Source organism: Carettochelys insculpta, chromosome 4, assembly GCF_033958435.1.
Source record: "Carettochelys insculpta isolate YL-2023 chromosome 4, ASM3395843v1, whole genome shotgun sequence".
Lineage (NCBI taxonomy): Eukaryota > Metazoa > Chordata > Testudines > Carettochelyidae > Carettochelys > Carettochelys insculpta.
The window spans coordinates 23,863,595-23,885,554 of record NC_134140.1 but is presented as its reverse complement, the minus strand read 5'-3'; the positions used below and the strand labels follow the sequence as shown (position 1 = coordinate 23,885,554).

General features: G+C 42.3%; 1 protein-coding gene across 1 annotated transcript; it reads right to left on the bottom strand.

The window, feature by feature from the left end:
- Positions 1-893: 893 nt before the first annotated feature.
- Positions 894-13,526, bottom strand: GRPEL1 (GrpE like 1, mitochondrial). Its single transcript, XM_074992448.1, has 4 exons — positions 13,414-13,526; positions 10,727-10,895; positions 9,943-10,024; positions 894-3,090 (listed from the first exon to the last, which is right to left on the bottom strand). Exons 1-4 carry the CDS (start codon positions 13,482-13,484, stop codon positions 2,744-2,746), a joined length of 669 nt encoding a protein of 222 aa, XP_074848549.1. The 5' UTR covers positions 13,485-13,526; the 3' UTR covers positions 894-2,743.
- Between the last annotated feature and the right edge of the window lie 8,434 nt (positions 13,527-21,960).

The following is a 21,960-nucleotide window of genomic DNA, read 5'->3' as shown; positions in this document are numbered from 1 at the left end:
TTTGGGAATGGAACATAAAGCACTACCTGTTTTTCTTCCTTTCCCTTCAATTCCTGCTGTACAAGTCACAAAAATAAACAGTATAGTGACAGCTACGTGTATACACTGATGCAAAGTATGTCAGTACAAGGTGCTTTCTTTTTAAGGTGTTAAACATGTGGCCCCAGCATGATTTAAACATGACCAGATTTGGGGGTTTTGCTATCACTGCAATTTTTCCAGCATGTTATGCATTAACTAAAAGAATGCCTTTAAGGACAAAGACATGATGGCTATTTAGTTTTTGAGCAGTTAACAGTCTGAAATCTGCAGCTGCTGATCAAGGCACAAGAGTAACTCAAATCTCTCTCTTCCTGTATACATACAGATGGGGAGAGGGAGAGATATTTAGCCTTCCCCCTGCCCCAAGGTAAGGAGTCTCTAATATTACAGAGCAACAGACTCTTCCCCCTCCCCCCCTTTTTTAAGTTTAATTGGCTAGAGTAGGAACTAATTAAGATGCTGCTGCCCTACATTGTTAAAGCGGACAAGTATGCATGTGGAGAACAGTTGAACAGTAAGGAACTAGCACTTTTGCTTTTACAAATGCATGACATGGTATTGTCAAACAATTCACTGGGGTGTGTCAGTTTAAAAATCACTCCCTTCCACGGCTAAACAGACTGGATTTAGAGAATATGCATATAGAAGTGCTCCAGTAAACAGATAAGAATGCCTCAAACCTGACTCCTGGGTTTAAGGGAATGCATTCCTATACCACAAAATATCCAAAATTTGAGGATGGAATTTTTAAACAGACCTCGGTCTTGACCCAACACAGCCATCTGCAGCCAAAATAGTGAGAAGAGCCATTCTTTCAAATTCAGCTATAAAAATCAATCCTTCAAGAGCCATAATGCAAACTGTGCTTTTATTCACCCCTATTTTAAGAACAGTGCACAAAATGATTTGTACCAGTTAGAAAGATGTTACCCCCTCATCTCCAGGCTTTACACTTCTCAGCCCCCAAATCCTCCTGCCCCCATCCCCAGGCTTAACTTCTCTGAGCACCCCCCTGGGCTTAACTCACCTCAGCACATAATTCCGCCACAGATGCCACTGACTCCATCTCAGTGCAGCTGCATGGCTCCAACAGGGGTAGGCTCAACCACCCCTCCTGCCAGCTTTCATGATGGCTTAGACTTCTACCCAGATGGGGTGGCTCCCTACCCAGCCAGCTTTCCCTGCCCTGCCTCAGCTGAGTGGCTCCAGCTGTCACCACTTAAACAGAATTAAATTTACTTCATTCAACAGCATGCAACTAAATTCAGTTTTTTGTTTAAGTGGTGGTTGGTTGCAGCAGGCTCTGGAAGCACACGTGGAGTCAGCACCAGTAGCTCTTGGAGCTGCAAGTCACCCCTCCAAGAGCCAGAGGTTGCCAGCCCCTGACCTAACTATTCCCACTGAAGTCACAGTTTTTCCTAGACAGCCCTGGCAACAGTCAGGCCACTGAGCACCTATGAAAATCCCACTCTGCCCAATGGGAGGGATATATAGAAGTGATAAGGCTGAGGGAGGGATATACAACATGTGCACTTTTTGGCCAAGTGGACGAGTAGGCTCGGTTATAACCTCAGGTACAAGTGGCTAACAAAGGAGCAGGACTGATGTAATGTCCAGCATAACTGTTATTCTGTTCATAAAATGTTGTGGTTTCCCAGCTAGCAGTCAAGGCTAAAATGTAAACCAATACATAATAAAAGTAAATCACCTGTTGCATTTAGCATGGTTTCTGGTAGCAGCACAAGTATCTAGGCAGGAAAGTAAGTCTTACTAAAGAACGTAAATAAAGAAGGGTTCATTTATGTTGTTTGATCCAGTTATTTTGACAGCGATCACCAGATAGTTATACAGCCATGTGAATTATAAAAGGGTTATAGATGCCCAACCACTTTTATATATTTAAGTTTTCTGGTGGTTGCTTTTTTTGACCTTCAGTATAGTTGCAAATAAAATTCTGCATAGCAAACTGACTGGATTTCAAAACATCCAGAGACTGAAGTAACTATAGAAAAAAACCTGTCCAATGCCATACAAATATTAAATGGTTTCCTTGCTAAAAGAATTAAAGCATATGAATATAGAAGAAATGAAGTCAATCCTCCTCCCCTACCCCTCACCAGGTCACATTTTATTTACAACCTCTTAAAACCAGATCTGGAATCACAAAATGTGTTGAGAAACTTTTGCTGTTCAAAAGCCCTATTCTAGGAAATAGACGCATGACAACGAAACAAGTGAGCAAACAGCTGAAAGCTGGTGTGGACACCTACAGACAGATAATTATAAGAACAGCCTCATGGACACACTACTGTGATATTAGAAAAGTAACACAAAAGGACACAAAGGGTTTTTCATTTCAGGTACTAATCCAACAGTTAACCATGCGGTTTCCTGCGGATATATTTTGTTTCAAACATATCTTCAGTAGCCAGGATTATTACAGATGAAATGTTATCCAAAACAAATGGTTTAATGGGTCTCGTCAGCTCTGCTTTTTATGTGCAAAATACAAAAACTTCACTGTAGCAGTCCAGCAAATTACTTATGGTCCCTTAAATACAACGTCTACATTTTTCTAATTTACTGGTTAATTTACGCTTTCACAGTGTGTGAATGTGGGGAAAAAATAGATATTGGAAGAGGAAAATTATTGAGCCGTCTAATAGTTGTATGGCATTTTTAATTCTTACAAATTGAGCCACTATGCTTCTTTCACAACCCCCACCAAAGCAGGTCTCAAGGTACGCCCATGCAGCTTATAGCCAACCTTGGATACCAATGCAACAGAGCCAGGCTCCTTCCCTTCCATGGGAGCATGGAACAAAGCTTCATGTTCATAGGGATCAAACTTGGCTCCAACAGGATTCAGTTTGAGCAGGCCATGCTTCCTGAAAACTTTTTGAATCTGTTCTTCTGTCATGACAAGACCATCATACAGGTTCTTCAGATGAGGGTTTTCATCTCTGAGTTCCTCTTTTGGAACACACTCTGTTGCTTTTTCCAAAATGTCAGCAACTTCTAATAAGTCCTTGCAGAAGCTCTGAATCCCTGTTACAAGATAGGCAGCCATAAATTACAAGTAAAATCCAGTGAATTCTTATTAAGGAGATATAGTTACTTTTTTTTTTTTTTTTTTTTTTTTTTTTTTACAAAAACGTGTTACAATTATGGGCTGAACCTCTTTAGTCCCACACACTTTGGTCTGGCAACATCCATGGTTCGGCATCATATTAGTTAGCCCAATGTCCACTTATCATAGGTATGGCCAAATTTCCCACAGTCCCCTAAACTTTGTTTATAGCCACCAGTCTAGCCTCTCAGTGTCCCGTGCTGTTGTTTAGCTCTAACTTTCCCCTAAATATCTTCTAGGAGTCCAGTAAACTGTAGAAGTGTTGGTAATGCTGCTAGACAATACTGACCTGTGTGGTTCAGCAAATTCTCTGGGTGGGCACCAGTTGGGTTCCTAGGGTACCATGCTAGAAGGGTTCAACATTCTTTAAGACTAAACATACCCAGGTTTCTTAACTTTTCCTTACAAATCAGGTTTTCTAAATATCAAATCTCCTTTGGGCTCTCTAATTTATCCACATATTTCCAAAAGCGTGATGCCCAAAGCTGGACCCAATACTCCACCTGAAGCTTCACTATCACAAAGTACAGTGTGACAGTTACCTCCCATGTCTTACATACCACAATCCTGTTAGTATGCTCCAGAATATTAGCCTTTCATACCTGTGTCACACCACTGACTCATTCAATTTGTGATCCATTAAAATTTCCATCTATTCAGTTGCTCCCGATTCTGTAACTGCATTTGTTTTTTCTTTCCCTTTCTAAGTGTAGTACTTCATACTTCTCTTCAATTAATTTCCATTTTGTTGAATTCAGACCAACTCTTCAATTTGTCAAGTTCATTTAGATTTCTAATCTGGTCCTCTAAAATGCTTGGAAGCCTTCTTGATTTAGTGTCAGCCACACTTCACTCAATTACCCAAATCATTAATGAAAACTACTTAGTGCTTCCAAACCCAGGACTAGTTCCTGCAGGAACCTCAAGATATGCCATCCCCTTTGATAGCCCACCTCTGATAACTATTCTGAGTACTGTCTTTCAACCGGTTGTGTCTCCCCTTGACAGTAATTCCATCTATACCACATTTCTCTAGATCACAGTTTACAAGTAAGTTATGCTTTGCACTGCTACAGATTTCTGAATGAATCCCAGCCATCAATTCCCTCAATGTAATAGTTAGTAAAATTGTCTATTAACTTGTGGCCGTCAGGCATCTGAAATTTTGCTTTTACACAAAGTCTTCCTGAGCCTTTTTTGTACTGCTGTAGCATCAAGGGGTATCAGAACCCCACAGTGCTAAGCACCATAATAGCACAAATGCTGTAAAGAGCGCATTTCAAATTAATGTATTCAAATGTTCACAGAAATTGCACAAGAGTCCTGAATACTGTTGAACTCCATGAAGTTTGCTGCTTTTAATCTTTAATTGGCAGTCTTGTTTGAAGCTTGAACTGTGGAGTTAAATTGATGTTATAACAGCTCATATGGCTGTATTTTCTCAACTGCAGATTAAGAAAGAATATGAAATAAGTATAGATTCACATCATATAGATTCAGATCCACAAAGGAGCTTAAAACCCAGTTTTAGGAACCACTGCAATCCAAAACATATCAGCTTGGCTGATTCCTAATTTGGTAGATGCCTAAAATCAATACCTACATTTATTCTTTTATGTTAGTCTATAAGGTGCCACAGGACTCTTCGTTGCTGTTAACATTTATTCTGTGTCTCCTAAATGCCTAAGTTTCTGCTCCTAAGTATGCACATCGCTACCTCACGCCTGAGCTCCATGACGATCCTCAAATGAAGTGAAGATAGGTAGGCCAATTCCTATCTTGTCCACAGAGCCCCATCATCTGGTGGGCAAGTGTTTAGCTAGCCTAACAACACAAAACTGTTGCTGTCAGGAAGACAGAGAGGAGAACTCAGTTGTTATGTCATTTACCTGGAAGGTAGATTTTTGTTCAACCCTCCCCTCTGCTTGAGCCAAAAGAAGATGGTGATAACTGCATGTGCTCAGCCCTCTGAAAGTCTAGCTATTTACTTACATTAACCTTAAGCATTCATGAGGTTCATCATTCAGCATTACCAGAAAGTATCTAAATTTCCAAAGGCTTTCAACACAGTAATAAGAAAGCAAGTAGTTGAATATTCCTGGGTTCAAATCTCTTGTCCTCAAGCTTAAAGAATGAATGGGGGTCAAGAGGTAATATGGGAAGAGGAAGAGAATTCAGACCACAGATGCACTGAGACCCAACTGATCCTATGTGAATTGGGTTTGGCTCCTTCACTTTTTACAATGAAAGCTTATAGGCAATTAAATTCATAACATAGGCTCTGGTGCCACCCGTAGGCATTAAACAGCTAAAACTTTGCTAGTAAAAGCAACACTTCATTGCACTACAGTAAATTCTTTCCTTATATAATGTCTGCACTTACATGTGGCATCATACAAATGGTCATACTGGATCATGTCAGTGCACAAATATTACTAGAGTCGAGAGAGACACTGATTGTCAGCCTCTTCAAGAAGAATGACAAGTCAAGATGTGGAAACTAGCATGGCATCTTCCTCCTTGCAACAGCAGGGAAAAATCTTAGCTCGAATCCTTGCAATGTGAAGATACGGAGAAGAATTACAGTGAATGTAAGACCAGGGAGGTATATAAAACAATTAGGAATATTAATAGGAAATGGCAAACAAAGCAGATGGCGATCAAAGATGAGAACAAAGAAGTGCTCATGAACAGGGAGAAGATTGGTGCAATATCTTGTCCATCACTGCACAAATCTATACAAAGCACAGTTGGACCCAAGTGTCTCAGAGAGACTGACTGAAGAACTGAAAGAGATATCTCCCCTGAGCATCGAGAGCAAGATAAATATTTTGAAGTAGGAAGTCAAAAAAGCAGTGAAACGACTTAAGAACAACAAGAGCCCTGGAAATGATAAGATCACGGGAGAGATGATCAAATACGACAGATAAAGCATGATTCAGGAAATAAACTGACTACGTAATATAGCATGGAAAGAAGGGAAGGCGCCTAAGGAATGGACAAGATCTGTGCTAGTGACAATACACAGGAATGCAAGAACTACAGAATGATTGCCCTAATGAGTCATCTAGGTAAGGTGCTGATGATGATACTGACTGAGAGATTAAGATCGCAGATAGAGGAACATACAGCAAACGAGCAAGCGGGATTCAGAAAAGATAGAAGTACCATACAGCAGATACTGGCCCTAAGACTGATAGCGGAGAAAGCTCAACGGAAGAAGAAGAACAAGAACGTATACACTTGCTTTGTAGATTTTCAAAATGCATTTGACAGTATAGATCAGAAAGTGACTTGGGTGGTGTTGAAGTCATATGGAGTGGATAACAGACTGATATGGTTGTTGAAGGATATCAATGATAATGCAGAGGCAGCGGTGAGAACATGCAGGGAGTTGGGAAGTTGGTTTGAAACAAGTAGAAGTACGAGACAAGGAGATCCAATATCGCTAAGTATCTTCATTGCACATCTGGAAAGAGCGATGGACAAGATACAGGAAGAGGTAGAAGGGCTATCTGTGCACGGGGAAAAGAATTAACTTGAGATTCATGGATGATATATAGTTATTGAGGAAGATGAGGAGAAGCTAGTGAAAACAGTGCAGGTGTTAAGTGAAGAAGGGAAGCGGTACGGACTGATTATGAACATAGATAAAACAAAAAACAGTGGTATTTGGAGATAAGGAAATAGGAAGGAAGATCAGTGTCAATGGTATTGAACTAGAAAACGTGGAGAAATTCACACATCTGGGGAGCAACATAACGTATGATCTAGACTGTAAGAAGGAAAGAGCAACCAGAATAGCGAAAACAAGAGTGAGTTTGAAGGCGATGGATATGATCTGGAAAAGCAAAGCAATTAGCTTAAGAATGAAGCTGAGTGTCTTGAAAACCCGTGTATTCAGCAGCATGTTGTATAGATGTGAGACATGGGTGATAACGAAAGATTTGACAAGAAGAATATTGGCATTCAAAAGGAATTGTTATAGAAAGATTCTGAGAATAGGATGGATGCAGAAGGTCACCAATGAGGAATTATGTAGGAAGATACAGCTGAAAGAGAACCTGCTGCAGAAGGTTATAAAATGGAAGCTACAACTATTTGGGCATATTTGCAGAGTGAACAAAAAATCAAGACCCTGGTATTCTACATAATGGACCGTTCGAATAGGAGATGCAGACCCCACAGAGAATGGATAGATGATGTAGTAGATTGGTGCAGAGCTAGTCTACAGAAACTAAGCCTCTCCACAGTGGACAGGGAAAGATGGAAAAAAAATAGCGAGAGAGACATCAGACACCAACAGGCGCTGAGCCCATGATTATTGATGATGATGAATCCTTGCAAACACTCCTGCTACTCTCAAAATCCCAGTGTGGCTTCCAGTCATTCTGAGGAACAGCAGACATGATCTTCACTGCCCTGCAACTGCAAGAAAAACGTGAACTAAACCAAGCCTTACACATGAATATCATTGACCTAACCAAAGCGTTCAGCTCAATCAATCCTAGCACCCTGTGACCATCCTCTCAAAGATCGACTGCCCCCAAAAAGTTATTGACATTCAGAGGCTGCTTCACAACAACGAATGCCAAAATGACCCCTTTGAGGTCAAAATGAGAGTCAAGGCTGTGCCATTGTCACCTCACTGCTCTGCACCTTCACTGACATGACTCATCAACGATTTAGATATTGGCATATACAGTACACTTATTAAGTTTGCAGATGATACCAAGCTAGGAGGGGTTGCAACTGCTTTGGAGGATATGGTCAACATTCAAAATGATCTGGACAAATTGGAGAAATGGTCTGAAGTAAACAGGATGAAGTTTAATAAAAACAAATGCAAAGTGCTCCACTTAGGAAGGAACAATCAGTTTCACACATACAGAACGGGAAGTGACTGTCTAGGAAGGAGTATGGAAGAAAGGGATCTAGGGGTTATAGTAGACCACAAGTTAAATATGAGTCAGTGTGATGCTGTCGCAAAAAAACATGATTCTGGGATGCATTAACAGGTATGCTGTGAACAAGACAAAGAAGTCTTTCTTCCACTCTACTCTGTGCTGGTTAGGCCTTAGCTGGAGTATTGTGTCCAATTCTAGGCGCCGCATTTCGAGAAAGATGTGGAGAAATTGGAAAGAGTCCAGAAAAGGGCAACAAGAATGACCAAAGGTCTAGAGGGCACAACTTATGAAGAAAGACTGAAAGAATTGGGCTTGTATAGTTTGGAAAAAAGAAGATTAAAGGGGGACATGATAGCAATTATCAGTTATTTAAAAGGGTGTCATAAGGAGGAAGGAGAACATTTGTTGTTCTTGGCCTCTGAGGCCAGAACAAGAAGCAACAGGCTTAAACTGCAGCAAGGGAGATTTAGGTTGGACATTATGAAAAAGTTCTTAACTGTCAGGGTAGTCAGACACTGGAATAAATTGCCTAGTGAGGTTGTGGAATCTCCATCTCTGGAGATATTTAAGAACAGGTTAAATAAGTGTCTATCAGGAATGGTCTAGACAGTACTTGGTCCTGCCATGAGGGCAGGGGGCTGGACACGATGACCCCTCAAGGTCCCTTCCAGTCCTAGCATTCTCTGATTCTATGACTCTTCACCTCATTGATGGCAAGCTTTCAGATGGTGTGAAATATGTCTATAGAACAAACAGGAAGCTTTTCAAACTCAGGAGACTGAAGGCTAAAAGCAAGACATCCGTGACTTTGATCATGTAGCTCCAGTACATGGATGGCAACATGATTACCACTCTCTCTCTCTCTCACAGCCCTTCAGACCACTTTAAGTGCCTTCACCAAAGCATACAAGAATCTTGGCCTTACACTGAACGTCAAAAAGACCGAGGTGCTCCACCAACCTTGCCAATGAAAGCTATTGCTACTGACGTCAACGGAGACTTGCTGGAAAATGTGGAGCACTTCCCATACCTTGGAAGTCATCTTTCTCCTAAAGTCGACATTGATGCAGAAATCCAGCATCATCTGAGCTGTGCAAGCTCTCATTTTACCTGCCTGAGACAGAGAGTCTTTGAAAACAGGGACATATATGCCAAGACAAAGCTCCTTGTATATCATGCAGTGGTTATTCCAATGCTACTGTATGCATGTGAAACCTGGAAAACAATACAAGCATAATTTGAAGGCACTGTAACAATATCATCAATGCTACCTCAAGAGGATCCTACATATCTCTTGGCAGGGTAGGCGCACCAAATACTAACATCCTGAAAGAGTCAAACATGACCAGCATTGAAGCCATTATCATTCACCAACAACTTTATTGGCCTGGTCATGTCATTTGGATGTCTGATCGGCACCTCCCAAGACAGATTGTTTTCCGAGTTGGAGGAAGGACAGAGAAGCCCCTTGGGGGCTAGAGGAAGCAATATAAGGACGTGCTGAAGATACACAAAGCGCAGCATTGGTATCAACACTTGGGAAAACTCTGCCCAAGACTGTCCCCAGTGGAGAACAATAATCCATGAGGGGATGCCACAATTTGAGAGGTCCTGCCACAGTGCAGACAAGGAGGAATGGTGAAGAAGAAAAGAGCGGCAAAAACTGCACAGCGCCTCTGCAAACTTGGCCCGGCGCCCCTTCTGTGATAAGACCTGTGACTCCAGAATCAGGCTGATCAGATATCAATGGATTTACAAATAGGAGAGTGACATGAAAACATCTTACTTGTTATAAAGTCACCACCACCAGAGAGAAAGCACCTTATAATACAACACATGCACAAAAATAAAGTCTCCACCTACCATATAACTTTGCCTCTTCTACCAATTTCTGGCTTCTTTGCCTCAAGTTTTCTGTATCTGCTAGGGCTCGCTTATATTTGTCCTGAGGAAGAAGATAAGGCATACTGCAGTAAAGATCCCGTTACAGCCAATCTATTACATAATAAACTCATACCAAGGCTCTCGTTCTATTAATTTCATTACAAAGGAATAGTTTAACAAGCAAGGCTCTATGGTTTATTTTGTTATTAAAAGTTGCATCCAAATTCCAAACTATTTGTACTTCGCATGTCAAATGAGGGTGCAAAAACTAGTCCTCATGCCTTCGTGATGAAGGCCTGCATTAGCCTAATTTCACAGATGGAAAAACAGGGGAGGGGAGAAAATCATTACTCCTGTGTTCACGCTCTTGCCCACGAGGTTCTGTTGTTGTTCTTGTTGTTTTAAGGTACTTGAGGTGAGAAGGAATTGCAAGTTACACCTCCCTGGTCTAGCATGGTCAAGACCCGACTGGTCCCAAAACAGAAAACTGCAGCCAGCCCCCAAGCTCTAGTCCTGTGCCCTGGGGGGATGCTGTGGCTCCCAGCCCCTTCTTCTGCAGGACTACCAGGTTCACAGGCCTGGCCCAGTGTTCCACAGGGGACTCCAGCCCCAGTACCATGTTCCCTGGGTCTGCTGTGGGGCTATGACTCTTGCAAAGGCAAAACTACTACAACATCTCATCCAGCCTGCGTACAGCTTGTGCAGTTGGAACTTCCTACTTTTCCTAAGATGTGTGCACCCCAGCTGACAAATAAACCCTTACTGTAATTTCCTTTAGTTGCTCTTCCAATCTGGCTTTTTCTTCAATTAATGTCTTCTCAGTAGAGCTTGGTTCAGCCTTAGCTTCATTCTGGCTCTGATTCTGGTCATCATCTAAGTTTTGTCCAGTGCTTTTCTGCTGGGTTGCTATGCAAAGCAATCGCGGAGAAGTCCTAAAGCAAACACACAGCATTAGTCAACTGTTAATCCTAGGAAAAATATATGGGGTTTGGACATACTGGACACTTGATTTGCCTTTATCATATCTAAAGGCACCACCATCCTAAAGCCAGAAAAATTATTTGTGAAGTAATGAAGGCTACACACCTGCTTACACATGCTTAACTGAGAGTAGTTCCACAGTGAGTAACATTTGCAAGACTGAGGCCCGAGTCTGTAGTTCCTTCCTAACTATAACTCAGTATCCAGTGTCATGTGGAATGGCATCCACAATAATTTCTGCTGTCTTGACAGCCCAAAAATAGTAAAACCCTACTAGTTGGCTTAATAATTGCTTCATATCCCCACATAAACACTCCTATTTATTCAAACTATCCTGGCAGAAAAATATCTTGGAAGCATGCACAGAAAGCTAGAAATCACTGCCTCATCATAATGGAGACAATTTTCCCCCCGTATTTAAAGTGAGGTGTCTGCTCACTGGCTTTTTCATCTGCAATTATGAGGCCTAGCACATTTTGAAATTAAAACTTACGTGAGAACACCTTTAAGAGCATTGGAAATCACTCACTCAGTCAAGCTTGAAAGGTATGCTGAAGCCTCAAGCCTTTAGTCACACTAATTTATTGTTCTCTCGTGTTCAAATATGATGGAAATTGGCTTGAAATATGGTTTTTTAGCTGGATTCAGGTGCTCTAGGCAGCTGAAGGCTTTTCTCTGCAGCAAGACAGTCACCAGCAGGCTGTACTAGAAAACACATTTTAATTGGTTCAAATAAAGATTTAATATATTTACTAGGGAAAATTTCAGTGGCTGGAACAAAAATGAGTGCCACTTCCTTTTCATTGGTATTTCATTACAAAACAAATACCAATAATTTAGTTTCCTACAGTCCTCATTAATTTACATGTAGGGCTGAAGTCTCATGATGCAACGATCTGCAACACTTCTGTCAATAAGTTTTGTCTACCACAAAGGGATTGGAATAACTATCGGCTGGTTAAAAAAAAGATGCTAATCCCCCACCAATTTCAACTTTAGGATGATTTTGTACCCATTTTTCTCAAGTGAGGAGAGCATGCATGTTGGGATGGCATGTGCAAAAATAAGACAGCACTTGAGGACAATCCTCTTTCCTTCACTGTTTCTTTGCCTCTTCCCCTATGACTCTAGGAGCTTCTTCACAAAGCTCCATGTATTTACCTCCCTCTTACCATGCATCAAAACTGACAATTTATAACCTCCAAGCTGACACAAAGTTAGGTACTGCCATTTTTATTTAGATGCAATAATATATACAGATCCAGCTGATTAACTTGTGAATGAAAGTTGTCTAAGAGTCTCTTCCTTCCAACCTGTGATCTCTTTTGAGAAACGAAACACACTCACCCTTGAGATCCATTGCTGAATAACAATAACTACTGTCATCTCTTCGTACTCGGCAGCCATGTAAACTTATAGCTGTATTTACTCTCAATATACTCTACTTATGGAAAACATAACTAAAATTTACTTATGGTTAAAATGCTGGTTATTTGAGAGTTCTGGATAACAGAATGTCAGATATGAAAGTTTACTGTACTAGTTCCTACTCATTTGCCTTGTCTACCTGATCACCATGGTAGGACATGACAGTGTTGCAACAGAATGGGTTTGGCTTCTATTTATTTTGCTCTTCTAGAGGATTCTCCCTGCTGTTGCATGAGTCACACAAGACTGGCAATAGTGAGGATTACTACTTAAGTGTTTAAAGTACCACGGAGTTGAAGATGAGGCATTTTATTACATACAAACCTGCACCCTCTGCTGGGAACGTAAAGTGTGACCAACAGAGGTAGAGTTTTGTGCAACTTCCATTGTGATGTTTCCCATCAGTAAATTACTGATGTCCCTCACAGTCCTGCCTCCCTCCCAACAGGTGGGTAATGCTTGAACCCAGTCCCCCATTCTTGGGGGGCGGGGGGGAAGCAGATGAAACTACAATAAGGAAATTCTTCTCTTTTTGACAAGGAAAAATGCCACATGGAGCTGCATCACTCCATCCCTAAAACAGACGGACGACCTTCTTCCCCCTCGACTCAGTGAGTCACTCCCTGTCGCTGCAGGGCTTTTGCCCGCTTTCCCGCTAGTGGGTGTACACGCACGGCGTGGGATTCTTCGCTACCGTCGGGCCAGGAGAGCCAGTCACCCCCCCCCCCCGCCCACCGGGCACGGGAAGGCGGTCCAGCCTGGGGAGGGACACGGCAAAGTGAGCAGAATGAGCACAGGTGGTGACAGCGGGCAGAGACCCTGGGGCAGGCGGGGCTCCCCGGGACCCGGTGGGTAAAGTACAGGCATAGGCAGCCGCGGGAAAGGGCGGCCAGGTCAGCCCGCCATTCAGCAGGGAGCGGGCCGAGACTCAGCTGCCTGAGTGGTGATCCCCACATCCCTCTGCGCCCTCACGCGGCCCCAGGCGCTGTGGGTTCACAGCCAGCTCCGTGACTGGGGGAGGAGGACTCGTTCCGCCCTTACCGCAGCGGGCAGCTCAGCAGCGCGTACAGCCGCGGGCTCAGCAGCAGCCGGACACTCCGAGCCGCCGCCATGATTCCTCCGCGATGAGTGCGTGCTGTATGCTCTCTGCCGAACGCCCAGGGTCACGACCCCGCACGGACCAATCAGCGAGCCGGACACCTGGCCTGCCCTAAGAGTGACAGTAACAATTTCCTATCAGCCTGGTCGCCCTCCCAAAGGGGGCGGGGCTTGTGAGTTCCAAGCTCTGAGCAAGCTTGAGGGAGAAGACGTTGAAAGGTTGCTGATGACGCGCGTTTGTCTTCGCTTAGGGGCGGGGGCACTGGTGAGCAATGGGCGTGGCCATCGGGAAGGGGCGGGGTTAGTTGGGGAGGTGAGGGAAGTGGCTTTTCCTGAGGTGGGAAGGCGGGGGGCTCAGGCTCTGCAGAGCTCCCCAGGGAAGGGGGCTAACGCTCCCACTCGTGCCTTGCCTTTCCAGGGCTGTCGGTGATCACTGCTGTCTTCTCTGTGCCTAGGGCTCTCCCCACTTCCAAAGCCCAGTAAGGTATTTACGTGCAGTCACAAACTCATAAAACGTTGGGATTAGAAGAGGCCTCAGGATGTCCTTGAGTCCAACGCCCCTGCTCAGAGCAGGACCAAGCCCAATGAAATCATCCCGGTCAGGGCTTCACGAAGCAGGGCCTTAAAAACGTTTAGGAATGGACATGTGGAAGTCCATGGGGTCGCACCTAATGCATCCGCAGATGCTGGAAGAGTTCTCTTTTGTGGATTTTATTGTCTGTTTTTAAGTAGCCCAAAGGCCTGGTCCTTGCTCAGGGCTCCCGAGGAAGGCAAAAAACCAGAATCTCTGGCCAATCTGCCCTGCAGGAAAGTTCCCTTCTGAACCCCAATGTGATGATCAGTTTGACCTGTGCAGGCAAGCAAGGACCCGCTGGTCACACACCCTGTCCTATTCCACCCCCAGAAACAGTGCATGTCCCAGTATTAGCCATTCTCCAGTGCTTTCCACTTGTCCAGTGCAGACCCCTTCTGCTTGCATCCCAGCAGATGTAACTAGCTGTTCCTCTTAGCCCAGTAGGTATCCCCATTCAACATTGTTTCCTGTGTACTGTCCACACTGGCTATGTTTCCTTCATCTGAAAATATAACCAAAGCCAATGAATTGCACTTGGAAGCGATAAGCAGGTTCCTCACCTCCTGATAAAGATTAATCCCCTTTTATCTGCTACCACTTAGATCTTGAGATGTGTGATAACCAATAACAAACCCTTTGACACAACATAAATTAGGAATTTTGTGGAGCTGATTTTAAGATCGTTTGTTAGGTCTACCAAATGCATCTCTTACATCTCCTCAGACCCAATTCCATTGCTCCATTGAATGGCATGTTTGTGGTTTCATATCTTAAGAGAGCCAGTCATCCTTCCAGGTGATAGAAAGGGCCATGAATGGATCCATCCAATTTGTACTTGAAAAGCCTGAGCATTATTTGTAACACTTACATCCCAAAAAGGCAAATCACCTTCACAAGTTAGTTCTTCAAAAGCACAGCCATGGCTGTAGGGATCAAAATTTGCAAGTAATTGGTTGTTCATCAGTTTTACATGTTGCCAGAGGAAGTAGATCATGAAGTATCTTGTAAAACAGAACCACAAACACTCACCTCTTTGTCAATGTGCTGCATACTTGGTTTGAAACTTGATGGTGATAAGTGTCTTTCTTCATTGTCTTCTCATTCTAGTTTTGGAAGTCAACTTTTCTTTCCTCTCTGCAGGTCTGGCCATATCTTCCTTTATTCTTAATAATGTGACTGTTTATAGCTTTCAATCTCTCTGAGGTTAGACCAGCTGCATTTCTGTCACCTGAAAAGGAAATGCCATCCGTTAATTCTTCCTGCATTGTTCTGAGGTGAATTCCTTATCTCTTGGCAGCAGTAAGATATCCTTTAGGAACTTTCTAAAGTTTTCTCACTCTCAAAGTTCAGATCAGCTGTATTTCCAACATCTGAAAGTATGGGAGGATCCATTCATTTCCACTTGAATGCTAAAAAATGTGGGGTTTTTTTTTTAACCATCATATATGCCTGGTTCAGCTCATTGCAATTGCATTAATCCTTTATAGAACACAATGGCCTGCTGGTCTTCTTTCTGAAGATATGTGATCTGCTGTAGCAATCAATGTATGCCAGATTACTTGATTTATTTGGTCTGTAAGTGTTGCTTTAGATTCATCTGACAACCAGGAAAACTTAAGTGCTCACCTGTGTCTGTGGTGTTCTGATGAATTGCTTCAAATTCAGATTTGCAATTACTAGAATTATTTGAAGTAACTAACTGATGTTTCCTTGATTCTGATCACAAGATGCTGTTATTTAGATAGAATGTATGCTGTTTTAAGTCTTGCATCTGCTTTTCACACTCTCCTCTTGACTAGTAAGGTCAACAGCAGTTATTCTACCTGAAAGTAAAATTGATAGTCTTTGATTTTCACATGGATATTTGAAGTCTGGTATTTATTACGTCTTGCCAAAGACAGCCATATTCCCTCATTTCTTCCTGATAGGAAAGGCTACCTAATCTGTTCACATCTCGAATTAGGAAAATTTGCAATTATTAATATTTGACAGAATTTTATTTATTACTCTTACCAGCTATGAAGAGTCATCAGTGGGGATGGTTCCTTAGTAGCCTGATCATTGGGCTTCTAGAGACTTTTCAGTGCTCACCTACTTGTCATGAAGTTATACCACATGACTTTGATTCTTACAAGTATGACCAGCTATGTGGGTTAAAACCCAAAGTACAAAACTGGCTACTTTTCTTTTTCTGAACCAGGAGCAAAAGGTGCTATTTTCCCTCTGGGAAGGGAATTTATCCTTAAATTCAGCAGTCTCTTCCTCCCTTTAATTGTAAGACCTTCATTTCACCTTCTGACAGGACAGACTAGGCTCAAAAGGCCCTGCTGAAACTTGTGACCATGCCTGATCCTGAATACCATAGAGGAGTCCTCCAAACCACAGGACTATCTGTATAAAAAGCCCCAGCTAGAAGTCCAGTTGGAGACCAGTCACTAGAGAAGGCAGATGCCAAATTTGAGCTCCTAGGTTGGGAAGCTAGTACAGCCCTGTAGAAGGCTGAGGACTGGCCCAGATATCTGGGTCTCACTGAAGAGGAGCTGCAAGTGGGGATGGAGACCTCACTGTACTCAAGCATGGAGGAATCTATTGTCCCTTGAGATATGAGCCGGAGAGAGAGTCTGGAAGTGGCCCAGAGATAGCTGGATTAGTGTGCAGTTTGGATTGCTGCTGACCAAAGTGGCAGACTGTTCTGCCATTAGTAGGAACTTGTGCCAGGCTGCAGTTGAGTCATTGGGCCTGTAACCCCCTGTCACTCCTAACCTCTCTCTTGAGGCAGCCTGTCCCTCTTGATGTTCTAGGTGCATGCCTCTGTTTGTTGTCCCTCTACCTTGCGAGGAAGCCTGCCCTTTGTGAACTGTTGTGTGTTTGTTGCCCTACCCTGAACGAGGGCGGGGACCTAGTGAGGCCTGAGAACAGTTGTAAGACTTCCTGGCTGACACCATCACACACCTGAAAACAGAAATGGAGCCTTTTACACTTGGCCCTGGGCCATGAGGAGATGGATTCCTTACCTCTTGATAGAAATTATGAGTTCCACCTATTTATTCTTTCTTTGATAAATAAGCAACAGTGATCAATCATGCAAACTACAATCTGTGGAATAACTCATCTCTGGAAATACAGAAGGTTAAAGCTCCTTTTCATGATGGGGTTAGTTTAACTTTTTCTTCAAAATAGCATCACTGCTACCTCCTTGTAGGAACAACCAACAGTATTACCTAGCAAGAAAAATGAGGCAATATCATATTCACTGTTAAAACAAGAAGTCCTGTGGCACCTTTATAGACTAACAGATTTTTTTTTTTTTTGAGCATAGGCTTTCATGGACAAAGACCATGAAGTAGCTCTTTGCCCACGAAAGCTTATGCTCCAAAAAAATCTGGTAGCACAGGACTTCTTGTTGTTTTTGTGGATATAGACTAACATGGCTACCTCTCTAATAATAGTCACTGGTAGAATTAAAGGCTGCTTTCCTCACATCTGCTCCCAATATTTGCTGCTTTATTTTACACAGCAACTTGCTGTCTTCAGAGAGTTGTAGATTTTATCAGTTACCATTTCTTCCACCCAAGAATAACACCAAAACTGTTGATAGTGCACATTCCCATAACTAGTAACAGAGAGGAAGCTGTGCTAGTCTATACACTATCAAAAAACAAAAAAAAAGCAGTCAAGTAGCACTTTAAAGACTAGCAAAATAGTTTATTAGGTGAGCTTTCATGGGACAGATCCCCATAACTGTATTTCTTACCTCTTGAAAAGGACAGATCAGGTAATTTATTCCTGTAGGCTGCAGCCATCTGACATACTTGCATCTCAAAATCTGACCTGCTGCAAAGATCTATGTTTGCCACACGGTATTTTTGTCCACCAACAAATATAATTGACTTGTTATGGGATTAATTTTGTAATGGTGAGTATAATGCATACCTTTTGTGTGTTGAATTGCTGTATTGGCTTGTTTCCCTCAATACACTTAGATATATTTTTAAAATATATTAGGTATAAATTACTGTTTCCTTATCCTTGATTAGAACATGTAGATAATGTTCTAATCTTTTTAGGAGCTTTGGTTATGCTTTATTCTTTATCACTTGCTTTATTCTTTATTATAACAAAACAAAAAAGCAGTAAAGTAGCACTCTGTTACTATTCTTTATTTTGTGCTTTATTCTTACAAAACTTACTAGCAGCCTCTGACAGCAAAGGATAGATTCACTTCCTTCACCTGGAAGTATGAGCTGGTTGGTTATTTTCCACTCAGTTGCTATGAAAAAGTAAATTCCTTACCTCTTGATTGGAATACCCAGTTCCTCTTGTTGCTATTTAATTGGCAAAAGTTTCTGACAGATAAGTTGCAATGATCAAATCAGCAGAAATAGGTAATTGAAATGTAATCTTTTGAAAGGTTACATGGCACCTGTCAGTTATAGCCAATTGTACAAATGCCTGCATTAAGCTCTAGTAGTTACAATTGTTTGCTTTGCTTAGATCTTGGCAATAACATTCAGAATTCTACCTGATGCTAAAAAAATTAGCCACAGTTCCTGACCCCACCTACTCCTGTGCCTCTTCTCCTTTCTCTTGTAGCATCTTTGCCCATTCCCACCTTGCCACCAGGCCCAGGGTGGCCATTACTGCTGCTGCATATATTGCTGTACAGCACATCAAGACTTTTCTGGGCCTGTTGCTCTGGAATCCATGGCCTTGAATGAGAGTGCAGGCTTTGTGGCAAAGCCCAAAAGCAGAAAATATCCACTGAAGCAGGCTAGCTTGGTCAGTGTGGCTGAGGAGCGCTGAGGGTGGCTCTGTGGCCATAGGAATGGAGAATACTGGGGTATTAATATTGTCTCCTGAACAGCAGCTCTCTCTGGTCTGTGAGTTTCCCTTTAGAGGTCTGTAGTGATTGTGAGTCTGAGAGATGAGGGATAATGAACTCATGGATTCATTGGGTCCTGCACCCCTGATGGATGGGTTTCTGGTTGGGACTACAGAAAAACATGGTATAGAAGTGGCAGCTTGGTTTCCTGCCCTTAAGCTGTTTTTGTCATCTGCTCAGTACACCATGAGGCACATCCCTGTGTCTGAGTTTCACAGATGGAAGCAGTATAAATTCAAGAAACTGATCGCTCAAGTGCATGTCTCTGGGACCAATGGAAATATTGGGTATTGAAATATATGGAGAATTTAGTGATTTTTGTTTTGAAGTTTTGGTGGCTTTTTTTTCTGCGTGTTCTGCTGGGTGCTGATCTAATGCACAATTTTGTGTATGGGTCTCTAACTGTACCTGCTGGGATACAGAGAAATGGAAAAAAAAAGTGACTCTTTTTGAGTACCTGCCCTAGAAAACCATTTCATTTTTGCATGCTGGCATGAAACACGCAAGCTGACAACCAAGCTGATGTCCTGCTGATCGGACAGGGAAGGTTTTTCTGAGCCATGAGTCTCCCAGCACAGGAGTTGCCACTCTTTTTGCAGATTGGATGAAGCCTGATTAGGTTGCCATGCAGAATGTTGTTCCTGGCCATTTATTGATGGTTCGAACTACTTCAATTTAAAATACACCCCCATCTTTATGTGTCTGTTCTCTGACTGTAGGGAAAGATAGTGTATTTTTTTTTTTCAAAGCTTGGCTGTTCTGACCAATTGTTTCACATGTGATATTTTAATGGGGAGGTGTGGGGTGTTTTTTTTTGTTAATTGTACTTTTCATGAGCGATTGGGTCGGAATCATTTGGAACCACATTACTGAGTGTTCATGGATTTCCTATGGTCTGTTTGGACCAGTTTATTTTTAATCATCACTTGTCTCATTTTGCTCTCTAGTTGCAGTGTAATGTTCCAGTTACATGAACATTATTATTTGTATTAGGGTACCACTTAGGGACCTCTGCTGAGTTTGGAGCCCAGTTACACTAGACAATTCTACAGGCAAAAGGCTTAATTTCATTTCATACTTAGAATAAGGAAAGGATGTGCTTACTCTCTTCAGTATTAAAATACTCCAGTTTGTATTGTTTTGGTTATGGTGCCACCTAGTGAGTTCATTTCATATATGCGGATAAGAGTGCCAATAACTATTTGCTGAACTCTTCTATGTAGTATAGTAACAGAGAGAACTTCTGTTTTGTCAGAATACAGACTAACATGGCTATGTAGCACTTTAAAGACTAACAAAAAGATTTACTAGGCGATGAGCTTTCGTGGGACAGACCCACTTCAGATCTATGTAATTTCCAGTCCAGACCCAGATATATATCACAGAGTTAGTCTGGCGATACCATCACTGGATCTAACCACGTTAATTATAAGATCAGGGGCTCACTCTCATGTTCCTTGACCAATATTTTATATGCCAGCAATGCCCCTCTATAATGTACATTGGGCAAACACTTCTCCGAAGGATGAATAGGACACAGAGCAGACATCAGAAATCTCAGTACGCATGTCTGTCAGTGAGCATCTCAATGGAGTGGACCATTCTGTTAAAGACCTGAGAACATACATCCTACAACAAAGACTTTAAAACAGATTACATAGGGAGATTTGTGAACTGAGCTTCATATTCAAATTTGACATGTTAACACTTGGTATAAACAAAGACGACAACTATCTCATGCAGTACAAGAACAGCTCCCCTTCCTTTGATGTTCGTAATGATCAAGCCCCAGTGCTGCTCTCAGGGACCCAAGTCCTTCTGATCAGGCAAGACACTTAACTTCCCTCACCCACCTCCTTCAGTTAATGTATTTGATTTAATTTTTATTGCAATTTTTTTTGGACCTCTGTGCTATATATCTGAGTCTGGACTGTATCGAGGATGTGAGTGACGTAAGAATAAATTTGAATATTGATTAGGCTAAGTCAGTCACACCAGAGCAATGGACTGGACTAAAACTAAGTCCTTTCCAATGCTCCCAGGATTTTACCCCACGACCCTGCTCGCCGTCTACGGTGGGTCTAGTCACAACGGGGTTTCAGGGTGTGTGAACTGCGCTGCTGCAGTGTGTTTACCCAAGGAAGAAATACGGACAAGGTGTTAGGTTTAAACAGGGAGAAAGGGTTTATTTAACAAAATAAAAGTGTGGATTATGATAAGCTAGGTGACACAAAATATGTGGACCCTTGTTTTTCTGAAATAAGCACAGGATTTGAATACTAATTGGCTTATAGCCTTAAACAATAGGTAACTGCTATAACAGCACTGCTATCTAACCCCTTAGCTACTTACTGCGCTTCCGGGACGGGCCGTGCAGCCTTCGATGCGTGCTGTAAAATGGAAAGGATAACTTCAGAGCTGAATATTGTATTTATTTATTCCTGGATATTCCTGAGGTTCACCAGGTCGCTCAACCCTTGGCCGACTACCGCGGGGAGCAGATCTTACTTAGAATAAGAATTTGCCTGCGCTAAGCTAGGTCAATTCTCTAGTTAAGTGGGTTGCCCTGCTGGCCAAGCAGGGGAGAGCCCAGTATATGCAGGGTTTCCTTCTGAGAGGTTATCCCCTTAGTTAAATGGTGGGGTTTTCCTAGTTAAAGCTTATCCCCTCAAAAAGGTACTGCCTATTTCGACCACCTTGTTATGGTAGCCCTTTATTGCAGACCTTCATTACCCTTAAAGGGTTACTAAGAACACCGGGGTTTTCCCTTTATAGGGTTATCCCTGACCGCTCTACCCTCCTAAATAGGGGGGAGCTTATAGCTCTGGATTATAATTATAAAGCAGTTTGCCTAACTATTCTTCTGTGTGCATGTAATAGTTTTAGGCTAGACCAATAGCATTGGCCTCCTGTGCCTTTACAAAGAGACAAGGGGTACAAAATATAAGACGCAGATCATGGACTTGGGGAAGTCCCAATCCACTCTCTGTTACAAAACTATATAAAAACATTAACTGCTCACCTAATTACTTAT